This window comes from Propithecus coquereli, unplaced genomic scaffold (assembly GCF_000956105.1).
Source record: "Propithecus coquereli isolate 6110/MARCELLA unplaced genomic scaffold, Pcoq_1.0 Scaffold171, whole genome shotgun sequence".
Classification (NCBI taxonomy): domain Eukaryota; kingdom Metazoa; phylum Chordata; class Mammalia; order Primates; family Indriidae; genus Propithecus; species Propithecus coquereli.
The window spans coordinates 1672934-1685452 of NW_012141747.1; the positions used below are offsets into that span (position 1 = coordinate 1672934).

At 41.9% G+C, this 12519-nt stretch overlaps 1 protein-coding gene across 1 annotated transcript in view; it reads right to left on the bottom strand.

Annotated features, from left to right (window-relative positions):
• Positions 1–274: 274 nt before the first annotated feature.
• The window catches only part of IL1R2 (interleukin 1 receptor, type II), a 35041-nt gene continuing 22796 nt past the window's right edge, over positions 275–12519 (bottom strand). The window contains exons 4-9 of the mRNA XM_012641994.1: positions 11625–11805; positions 8291–8465; positions 6127–6189; positions 4034–4169; positions 2467–2609; positions 275–471 (exon numbers count right to left, since the gene is read on the bottom strand). Coding sequence (XP_012497448.1) covers positions 305–471; positions 2467–2609; positions 4034–4169; positions 6127–6189; positions 8291–8465; positions 11625–11805 — 865 coding nt within the window. The 3' untranslated portion in view covers positions 275–304. The remainder of the gene's footprint in view (positions 472–2466; positions 2610–4033; positions 4170–6126; positions 6190–8290; positions 8466–11624; positions 11806–12519) is intronic.

The window sequence follows — 12519 nt, forward strand, 5'->3', positions numbered from 1 at the left end:
TGAATGAATGAATTTCAAAACTTATGTAAATGTTTTCCACTCTTATTCAGGCCTAAGGACACCTCATTCCATTAAATAGGTCACAAGTAGCAGAGAGCTACTCACACCCACTCATAGGCACATTCACTCCTGTCATTGATTTTCAGAAAAAAACAGAACTTCAGTCCTTCACTGCAAACCCACCACAAACACAGCAGCTTTGCTAAACAACTGAGGAAAAGAGCAGAGTCTCTCAAAAAGGCACAGCCACCTCCATAAGAAAGGACATACGTAATTTGTGTTTGAATATTTCATTCTGTTTATTTTACTTGGGATAGGATTGGAAGTCTTGAAGGCCAGTCTTCAGCGTGGTCAGACCATGTGCTTTTCCAGTTCTGTGTCTGCATCGTCTGTGCATACATATCCCCCCCAAAACCAAGAAGACCAGCGAAAGGGGAGCCAGCGCAATCCCCCAGGAGAACGTGGAGGCGGCTGTGGGAAGAACAGAGGAAGGTCAGGGGTTGAACATTCTCTCAGTGCAAAATAGGACAGAGTAGCACAGGTGTACAGAGAAGAAAGGAGTTGGAGTTTGTTTTTCTTGATAAATGGGCACTGATTTCCAGGAAGTACACCCCTTACACCAAGATCAAGGATATTTGAGAAAGACATCTGCGGCATTAGAGAAACAAGCAAGGTAGGACAAAACTGTTAGGAAGAAACATCACAGAGTAAGGGGGCAGGTGCCAAGGATCTAACTTTGTTCTGCCAGCAGGACAATGTGCGTTTAATATGCTGCCTGTTTACGTCTGAATTAACCAACTGTGACATGGCCAGGGAACAATCTGCCCTTTTCCAATAAGCATAGCTATCATGAGGATTAAATAAAGTAGCAAAGGAAAAGAACACAAACTTTGAATAAAGGAGCTTTAGGTGCCAAGATTATTGCTTGGATCCAGCTATTTTATATTCTGTCCCTTGGTATCTCTGTGTTATGGAAATAGAGGAAGAGACTATGAATAGAAAGTTAAAAAGTAAATCTGAGAACAGAGTGTTATTAGACATGTTGTCAATGAGGCCAGAAATCTACATGTTTAAGCTATTGTTTGCTGTAGTCTGTTTGGTCATCCAAGAATCAACACACTCTCAGCCTATTTCTCCAGAGGATTCTTACACCTTAAAATCCACAAGGATTAGAAATAAGTGAAGCTGTAATTTTCTGAGCAACCACGGAATCCGCCCCTCAGTCCTGCAAAAGCCTTCCAGCCTGTGTTCTCTGGGATCAGTCGTGGCCAGCCCAGCGAAGGACATGCAGGGACAGGGCTCATGCTTTGGAAAATTTTAAAGGTTTACAGCATCAGGACCAGACAAACCACAGGTTCCTTTGGCTCACTAATCTGACTCCCAGAGGGTGGATTCTGCTTGTTGTGGGATCCCCTATTTCCAAATGTGTACGGCCACAGTCCCTCTCCCAGCCTGCACATCTGGAAATGGTCTGAAACACTGCCCTTTGCATATATGCCCCAGTTCTCAAACTACAAAATGAAAGGAGCTTTGTAAGCTGCAGCCTTTGGCCTCTCCAGGAGAAGTTGACTGGGTGGATCTGGGGTGAGTCCAGGGATTTCTATTTATAACTAGTGGCTCAGGTGAGTGTGATGCTGGGGTCACTCAGAGCACAGCTGGAGAAAAGTGGTGCTGGGTGTCGGTTCCTGCTCCAAGGCTTGACCCAGTCACCAGCTTTCCAATCTACAGTATGTCTGCGGCGGCCTCCCCAGTGAAATATGGTGATGTGGAGCACTTTGTGTTTACTGGATTGCTGCAAGACCGCCCAGAGGCATTGCTGAGACTCCAGCCGGGAACTGCTGTGGTTTGCCTGCCGTGATTTTCTCAGGCTGTCAACAGAGACTACGTGAACTGCGCCTCCCTTTCTGCTCCACAATTAAATATTGAGATGAAATCAATTTGGTCAAAAATGACAACATGGGTTTTTCTTTTCTTCTTTTATAAATGTCCTTAAAGAGGCACTAGGTTGGTTTGACTATCGTCTTGTACTTATTTCCTATTGTCTAGCAACTTTGACCTTAAAGCCGTCTTGAACCCTGGGTATCTCCCAGACCCAGCTCTTGGAGGATGAAGTTTCTCAACTTCAGGATAAAGAACAATCCGCCCTCCTCTAGAGGCCATGCAAGGGCAGCTGATCCTGGTGACCCAAGGGATATTTAAAAGTTTATTGTAGAACCATTTTATCTGTTTTCCAAAAATCAGCTAGCTACTTTAATTTTTCATTTCAGTGTAATCTCCCAAAGTCCCCCCTCCACCCTACCAAAAAAAAAAAAATCTTAAAAAATGGGGGATTTTCTTTCAACACTCCACCAACAAGCAGCACAAAGGACTTCCTAAGGAATCATGTGGAGAACAAGTAGCTCTGTCTAGTATCTATGGAACATTCAACTTCTTGTTTTCCCCTTTTGGCTTCTCACAAATACATACCTTCTTTGACTGTGGTGCGTAGTGTCTGAGAACTCCAGCTATTAAGGACAACACATTTAAAATCCGTGTTCAAATCTTCTCTTATGACTGGATCAAAAATCAGTGGCACTTCAATGTAGTTCTCATTGTTTTCAGAATATTCCCTGAATTAGAAAACATTCACGTAAATGTGATGTGTCAAATGCAAGCTTGTCTTTTACAACACAGACACGCAAACTTTCTCAGTTAGAAGCATCCACTGTGCTTAAATCGATTTCAGGTTTCATAAAGTTAGGAGCCATACTTGCCACCACGCTTGTTACTTATTTGGGACAGTCCATAGGCCTGTTCCTGAGGACTAAAGTGTTGCTGAAGACGTCGGTCACTGCAATAGGACGCTTGTTACAATGAGAACTTACAGGAGCCAGTTGGGTTTGGATAATGGAAAAGTTTGTTTTTTCAGACCCTTGATGAACAAAGAAGTAGTAGTGAGAACAGAAACATCTAATTTGGGGAAACTTGACTCTTTCACCAATAAATCATTCACATATTGAAGGGCAGGGAGTTTCCAGGACTCCAGCCCCCAGTTGTCTCCCTTCTCCTCGTCCCTACCGCTGACTCACTCTGCAAACTAAAGTCCAGATCAGAGGGCAGGAGAGGCACTCTAGCCAGAATAGCTACCATGTATAATCTTAGAGGAAGCAAAAGCCACTTCTCTACTACCTATTAGTATGAACAAAAACATCATTGAGTGGATCCACTAGGACTATTTTTGTTTTATTTACAGGGGAAAAATAGGCTCCTTTAAGTAAATGGATAGTATGAGTAAGCTGACATAGGGCATTTAGTTACAGCCAAGTCTTTCGCAACAAGGGCTTGCAAGAACACGATTATGCTAACCACACATCATTTTTATCCACTAAATTATACCCAGAAAGACCTTTTGACAAGTCTTTCCAAAGAACACAGAAATTTGGCAAGCAAAAGTTCAGGTTAATTCAGGTATCAAAACTGTAATTTAAAAAATACTTTATAATTTGAAATGTTGAATGTTCCCATTTACAAGGTTTGATTGTTCTAGTTTCAGAGTAAGAAAACATTTTCTAGAAATGACTGCTTATGAGAACTGAATTCTTTCTGTCTTTTGTTACTAACCTTCCTTAGAGACTGTGGCAGCCCTGAGAAACAGAAGAGGTGCCTACAGACACTGCAGCCAGGCCTCAGAGTCTCTTTAAGGGTTTATAAAAACATTTAACAGTCAGGTTACAGAGTGGGGAATGGAAATTTATTATAATAACTCCAAAATATTTTTTAAAATCCTGCAAAACTCAAGAAATAGATGTTTAAAAACCTACCAAATGCAACATCACTACCAACTGGTCAACTCATAGAGAAAGTTTGATTCTTAAGATAATTGTTAGCAAAACTCAATTTTTAAAATTCTAAAAAGCCAACAGCTTAGAATAAAAACAAAAGTTACTTTTCATGTGATCTGTGTGTCATATGGATAAGTTGGATATGACATTGTCTTCAAAAGAAAGAGTGAAGCCTACAAAAGTCTCACAAGAGAAAACACTGGCCCACTTACTGGCGTGGCCCCTCGGTCACACGGCCTCCCTGGTAGGCGCTGTCTATGAGGGTGTCGTTGGCCTTCCACCATAGCATCGTGGTTAAGGGTGTGCTGGCTCCCAGAAACACCTTGCACGGGATTACCAGTCTTGACCCTGTGTATGGCAAGACACAGCACGTCAACCCTCAGAACCCCGCATCTCACATCCACCAGCAAACCTGAACAGCGGACCCCTCCCCGTCTTCTCAAACACTCTCACTGGCCAATTCTTTTCTTAGAAGGAAATTGAGTTTTCTCCAACGATTCTGTTCACACAGAGCTTTAGCATTTACCAAGTACCTCCAGTTCCTTCAACTGGTCTTCATGGCAGGCTACAACCAGGAGACACATGAAATCGAATGGCTTCTCCAAGGCCATTCAGCTCCTACAGGGCACTCGGAACTCAAGGGCTGCTTCCTCCACAACTTTAGTTACCTCAAAAAATCCAGAGCAATATGCAGATTTTTCTCTTTGCCCATTGCTGGTCTCAGCTCTGACATTTACCCTGGGAACTCTTCATTCCCAGATGGCGCTCACTGAGGATTAACCCTGTAAGAAGTCCTGTATTTCCTATAGATGGCTCTGCTGTTCCATGATGTGATGGTACTAGAGCCTCTCGACTCAGTCGTGGGAAGTTATTTTTCTTTTTAAGTCACCAAAGAGGAAGAGAGAGAAAAATAGAAGAAATCCTTCCCACTCATTTCTTCCTCATGGGTGATATGCCTCCTTGTGGGATGTCTTTCAATGTCCCTGGCCCCACTAGGGCTTAGAATGCCAGCCTTTCCCCATCTCATGCCACCCTTATGACCTCAAAGAGTCCCCCTCAGCTGTAGCAGCCCATGAAATCAGTGTCATGTGACACCACCACCCACGTAGTGCATCCAGAGCAACTGACTGGGGACTGGGCTCCACTCAGCTGGGAAGCACCGAGGACCAGGGCACTGGGACCGCAGTCAGCACCAGCACAGCCAGTGTCCCCACTGCCCGGGGTTTCCAGGTGGCTGTTCCTAGAGCCAAGGCAGCCATGTGGGCTGCAACTCACGTGCCAGCCAGCAGTCCCAGCATCTGCACAAAAGCCCACCTCCTCTATGGCCTCCAACTAAAATTTAAACCCAACACCAAACAGAAGTAAAAGGCAAATAATTTTTTTTATTAATAAAAAGACTCTGCGGCCAGGATTTTATAAATGAGTATAAAACCTTCAAAACCATTATATAGAAACAAACACATAAAAGGGTGCAGGCTTCACTGGCACACAGACTGGAGTCTGAGCCCAGCCTGCCCCTGAGAGTGGCTTTTTAGACTTTGTCGAGCCACCATGACCCCCTAGGTGGCTTTTCCTTCTGGAAATGGGAGAAATAAAACCTTCCCACAGGGTCAATGCTGGAACTGAATTGGACAGAGCAGATGCTCAATAAATGTTGATCCCCTGCCCCCCCCCACACACACAGCTAACATCAAAGGCTATTATCACAGCCCTCATCCATGCCTTCACTGGCCACAAGTGTGGACCCTCCAGCAGGTGTGTGCTGGCTGGGATGGGCTGCACCACATGGGGTGAAGAGTGGAGAACCCCGCTGGTCATTTGCACCACACCATTCAACTGACCAGCTATTCTGGCAACAAGAAACTGCCTCTGACCACTGCCAGCCAGCCCCCCTTCACAAATGGAGTCTTAGAGAGATGCTGAGATTCAGACAAGTGAATTATCTTAAATATACTAAAGGTGCTGACTATGGAAGGGATTCCTGCTGTTGTTAATCCTCTCATACAGTTAATAACTACCACCAAAATGTTCAGATTTTCACATTTAGATTTTGGTAGGTAGGGTTTTTACACAGCAAAGTATACCTGTTTTCAAACAATGCTGTTTCTAACAACACCGGACAAAGGGACACGTTCCCTCGCATTTGTTCTTCCAGCCTCACACACTGTGATTCTAAGGCCTCCACCCAGGCACACTGCACCACAAGGGCCAGGTACAGCTGCCAGGCAGGAGTCCCGAGCCCCCGGGGTCGGGATGTCAGGCACCCCCGCAGGCGTGTGGGTTGCACAGTGTTTGCAGGCCTTACCCAGAGAAGCTGATATGGTCTTGAGAGGAGAAATAATCACAGGAATGGTCTCCTCTTTTCTTTCTGGGAAAGATGTAAGGAAAAGAGATTGCATTAGGAAAGCCTTCATTTACAGCTGAGGTTCAAGTTCCATTGTTTGGCTAATTAGCTAAGTTATCCTTTCCAGCTGGGCCAGTCATTGTGAGAATCAGCCTTTGCCTGGCAAAGGAAACAGGCTCCCCACAAAATTGAGCATCTTTGGCCAACCTTTCCCAGCAGAGAGATTACTGGAAAGAGGCCACAGTTAAACACACATTCCACTGACAGTCTCTGCTCTTTGCTCTGTGATAAACAATTAACCATTCCCCTCCCAGGCTTCCTGAACAGAATCTTAATAGTCATGTTTTGTCCATAGGATAGGCTTTACCCGAAGGTCTAAAGTATCTCCTCCACCTCTCCCAAGTCCTGCCCCAAGACACTGAAGATTCACTTCTTCAAGAAAAAGCACAGGGGCCCAAGCACCACTCATGTGTAAGGCTAATCCCACGATGGGTGATAAACACAGTAACCCAGCCTTGGCCACTACTGTCTTGTTAATTGAAGAGAGAAATTCGTCGGGAGGTAGAGGGAGGTATTCAAGGGATTAGAACCAGTTTGAAAAAACTGGGTACCTGAAGTGAGGCAAAAAAGGATGCCTGGGGTGTGTGCAGGACTATTTTATACACTGAATACCTAACACAAGTGGAGTCTTTTAAGGTGATTTCAGAGAGCTTTGGGAACATATTAAGGGTACATAATTGTCCGAAGTACGCAACTAGCCTCATCGTCCTCACTTCTTCCGCTAAAAACATGTTGAAATCCTACCATGCATGAGTGTGAGGCAGCACAACAGTGCAGCCGGAGGAGCAGTGGCCTCCTGACCATGGCCAGAAGCCTTCTCCGCCCTCAGAGTCACCTCGCAGCCCTGTGGAGCTGGGGCATTCTAGAGAGAGAGAGACGCCTCCAGGACTGGAAACTCAGTGCTTCTCAAACTTGAGGGTGCACCGGCATCACCTGGGGGGCTTGTGAAATACAGATCGTAGCCCCTGCCCCCATGCCCAGTTAGGTCTACATGGGCTTGGAGCTTAGAGCCACTGAGACGCCGGAGCATGACATCAAGGATGATATGTAGGGTGGCCGCCCCCTAGTGTCCTGTGCAGTGTCGCACAAACAGGATAATGCCCATCCAAAGGCACAGGATGGCTCAGTCAACCACCCTGTCTGGGAACAAGAAGTCGATATGAATGAATCCTCACAGGACTGTAAAGGAAATATACTCTAGACACTTCGGTACATGGAAAAACATGGTAAAACTGAATCTCTGAATTCCCTGTGAGAAAAAAGTTGTTTCCCCTCACAGACCGATTATATAGCCTTAATATGTTCCCAAAGCTTTCTGAAATCCCCTTAAAAGACTCCAACTGTGTTAGGTATTCAGTATATAAAATTAAAAGTTGTGGCACACTCTTCAGGGCAGAGACCAGGACTTACACACTTTCACGCCCCTTGCACCTAGCTCCGTGTCCGGCATGCAGCAGGTGTGGCGTAAATACCAAACAGATGTGAAATACTGGCCACCATGTTCACAACATTATTTTCAAGTATAATTCCTTTTAATCAATGAGAACTGTATTTGAAATCCTGGTATCAAGGGCAACTAGACACACCTTAGGAATGACAAAAAAGAAAAAGAAAAAGGATGCTTTCTACTGAGTACACCAATGCATAGCCCTCTGGTTGAAAAATCCGATAAAATCCTAGTATCCTAGAATTACACATAAAGTTCCAGCAACCATGTTGCGATCGCTGGCCCCATAAATTCAAACCTTCCACAGTGGACTTTACAAAGGGAACTTCCAAGGAAACCACTATTTGGCCTTCTCTAGTGGTATGTTTTAGCTTCGGTCTTGGAACCCTATCAACTGCGCAATTCATTCATGTTTCCTAATAATAATACCTTAATTTATACATTTCAAAGTGTCACACAAATGTCTTATCAGGCTGATGCTTTAGGAAAGTTGACATATCTGTTTCCCTTTACCCTTCTTTAAAAGACCTTCAAGGAATTCTGTGTGGATCTGAATTTGTTCTTGGCATGCTTGTTATTAAACTAGGATGGAAAGATACCTCGATGGCAAGTACTTACTCCTGACATGTAGCTCAACACTCCTAGTGATGTTGTATTGCCGGCCTCCGTGGGTAAATGTCATGGTGCAGCTGTAATAGCCCGCATCCTCCATGGACACATCATGCACGATCAAGCGAGTGGTCCCCCTCACTCTTGCAAATTTTTCATCGTCTTGATCCAAAGGGACAGAATCCTTAAGGGAATATTTTTTAAGGCTACATTATATAATAATAGATATCTCAAAAGCTATAAATCACATCATCATTATCAACCAATGTTGAATTTGCAACTCAAGAATTGTCCTGGTATTTATTTTGCCCATTTTGTACTTTGGGCATACTTTTAACTGTATTTTTAGGGAAGGGAATTTGTTAACATGTGAAACAAATAAAATTATTAGATTTGTTTAACCACAATATTTAAAGCATATTTGTTTAAGCACAATTGGGAAAAAAGAGACTAACTCTTCTTTGACAAAGTAGGCCATTTAAAATATAAATATATTTATGACCTGACTGATACCCACAGGCCTTAGGAAATATCTGGGAAGAGCACTATTAAGTAGTCATGATGACTTCTACAACAATGTTCAGAAGAGATGACATTGCAGTGATTACTTTAAAAACCATTTCAATTTTATGAGTCAGTATGATAGAGAAAAATTTCTGAGAGAAAACTAAATGGGGGAAATGAATCTACACTTTTTATATGGACACAAGGTTCTATGGGTTCTCTGCAGAATAGAATCCTCACAATCAAAGCCTTCAATTAATAGGAAGAGCTGGATGGGATTTAAGACAACACACTAATGAGCACACAATGTTCTCGGGAGGATCTCTTTCAAAATCATGGTCATCGAAAGCTTGCAATAGTCAAATACAACCTTGAGTCATTTCAGACTCTTACTCTGAATGGGAACACAGACAAAATGGAAATAGCCACATGGCTCATGAAGTATTACTTTACAATATATTTAATTAAAAGAAGAGATTTCATTGTTCTAAGCGTGAGCAGTCAGATATGAAAAAGCCAATGAGGGCTCCATACCACAGCTGTCCCCATGGTGTTGGAGCCTGGCCTCCAGGCTTAGAATTTTGACTTCACCACCTGCCAGCTGTGTGACCTTGGGAATGTTCCTTCTGTTCCCTTATCTGTCAAATGGGCGTGTTGACACTTACTTCCTTGGGTTGCATGTTAGGGAGTTTAGAACAGGCTGGGACACGGTACGTGCTCAGTAATGCTTAGCATTATTATGAAGGGGACAAATATTATTAAGCACCACCATGATCCTTGTCCACCCACATTTATTGAGCACCATTTATATGTCAAGCACTGAACTAGGTGTTTCATATGTGTCATTCTGTTTCATCCTCAAAACAATCCCAGGCAGTGGGAATGACTAATTGCCATTTCACAGAGGAAACAGGTTTGAGAGGTGAAGTCACTCCGCCAAGGCTGCACAACAGGTAAGTGAAGGGACAGGGTTTCAAACTCAGACCCATTGACGCCAGAGCCTGGGCTCTTTCCTCCATAAGTAAAACCTTTCGTTTGTCCTCTTTATACTCTTCCTAAACCAAAAGATGCATTCTATGCCCAGGCCAGCTTATTCACAGGAGCTGGCTACTTTCCTCTACTTTCAGAAAATCATTTTAAAGTTTCCAGTATTAAATTGATATCATATATATCTTGTAGTTACAATACCAGTCAACTGGTCAACCTGTTATTGATTAAGGAGTTAATTCCTATCAATGATTAAACCAATAACTGTACTTTTCAGTATCAATCTATAGTCTGTATCAGCAGTTGGCAAACTTTTTCAGGAAAGGGCCAGATAGGAAATGCTTTAGGCCTTATAGTCTGCGTGGTCTCTGTCACAACTACACAGTGCAAAAGTAGCCAGACAGCACATAAACAAATGAGCATGGCTGTGTTCCAGTAAAACTGTATTTAATGACTCTGAAATTTGAATTTTGCATGAATTTCACATCCTGAAATATTTTTTTAATTTTTTTCAAATATTTAAAAAAGTAAAAACTATACTTAGCTTGTGAGCTATACAAAGACAGGAGGCAACTTGGTCTGGCCCAGGCCATAGTTTGCCAACACTTGGTCTACTTAAGCTTAATATTTGATGTTCTCACTATGAGCAACTAAAACATCCAATAGTATTTATTCAACCAGACAAGGATGTGTTTACATTTATTTCTTTAGCCCAAAGGTTAATTGTCATGTGCTTAAAAAAAAAAAAAAAAAAAAAAACTCTTTTAATATGTGCATAAAATTGATACGTAAAGTAACGATTTTTTCTGAATTTTTACAGACAAATGACAGAATAAAAAGCTAGTTTCTTCAGCTGTTTTTTAGTCTGGATTCATTTTATATTCTGTCTTCACAAATCATTATTTCAAGGACCTTTATCCAAGCCACATAAGGAATAACAGAACATATTGATCATGGTCCTTTAACATTGTTTAAAATATAATCATCCCTCAGTAACCTTGGGAGATTTGTGCCAGGACTGTTCCCACAACAGGTACCAAAATTCACAGGTGTTCAAGTCTCTGATATAAATGATGTAGTATTTGCATATAACCTACATTCACATCTTCCCATATAATCTTTGAATCATCGCTAGATTACTTACTACCTCACACAATTTAAACACTATGTAAATACAGCCATTCGTCACTTAACGACAAGGATACATTCTGAGAAATTCATCCTTAGGTGATCTCATCATCGTGCCAACATCATAGAGTGTACTTACACAATCCAAGGTGGTACTGCCTGCTACACACCTAGGCTATGTGGTATAGCCTATTACTCCTAGGCTACGAACCTGTACCACATGTTACTGAATATTGTAGGCAATTAGAGCACCATGGTAAGTATCTGTGTATCTAAACATATCTAAACATAGAAAAGGTGATGCACCCCGCTACATTTCCAACAGCTACGATGTCACTAGACAATAGTAATTTTCAAGCTTTATTATAATCTTATGAAATCACTGTTGTATACATGTTCCATTGTTGACTGAAATGTCATCACGTGGCAATGACTATAGTTATTGCACTGTATTTCTTTATTTGTATTATTTTTAATATTGTATTGTTACTTTGTTTCTTTTTTTTTCAATATTTTTGGTCTGAGGTTGGTTGAATCCAAGGTTGGTTGGATCCTCAGATGCTGAACCCACAGAATCAAAGGGCACACTGTGTGTGTGTGTGTGTGTGTGTATGTGTATGTGTGTGTGTGTGTGAATGTATTGTCTTCAGAAAATGGGTATTTTATATCTTTCCTATGGCTAGTAAAATACATTTTAATGAAATGGCATTTTTGAAAGATATACCTTGTACCATTGAATCTTCACGTCAGTTTTGTTACGGGTGAATTCACTCAGGTCAGGGCACACTAACATCCCAGAGGTTGACAAGGTTAAAAATTGTGGGTATGAGATCAACGGCAGGGAAGCTTCTGCATTCTCAAAAACCCTGAGCTCAATGGACATTTCATCACAGTGAGAGGCATTTCTGATTTAAAAGGGAAAAAAAAGGATAATAAATGGCAAGGCAAAATAAAAGTAAAACGAAATAAAATTAAGAGTAATTTCCCCAACCCTGTTAAATTCTGTATCTGCATTTTCTTGATTAGTATAGATGGTTCCCAACTTACAATCGTAAAACTTAGAATCTTTTGACTTTACAATGGTACAAAAGCAATATGCATTCAGTAGAAGCCACATTTCAATACAGTATTCAATACATTATGTGAGATATTCAACACTTTATTATAAAATAGGCTTTGAGTTAGATGATTTTGCCCATAAGTAGACTAATGGAAGTGTTCTGAGACCATTTAAGGTAGGCTAGGCTAAGCTACTTTGCTTGGTAGTTTAGGTGTATTAAATGCCTTTCCAACTTAATGATATTTTTAACTTAGGATGGGTTTATCAGGACATAACGCCATCGTAAGTCAAGAAGCATCTGTATTGCATCTGTATTATCTACAAGCATCTGTATTACTTCTGTCCCTGATCCTTTCAAATTCTTGGGGGACAAAAAGCATCACATCCTAATTATTGCAAAGAAACAGTGATATGTCCTGTGTTTTTCATAAAAGTCTTGCTGCAAGCCGCATTCCAAGGCCATCAAGAGCCACCAAGAAATCCTCAAGTCCTCTTCAAAAGAGTTTAAACCCTCCAGTTCTGGAGCTCCTTGAATACAGCCCAACATCCTCCAACTTCA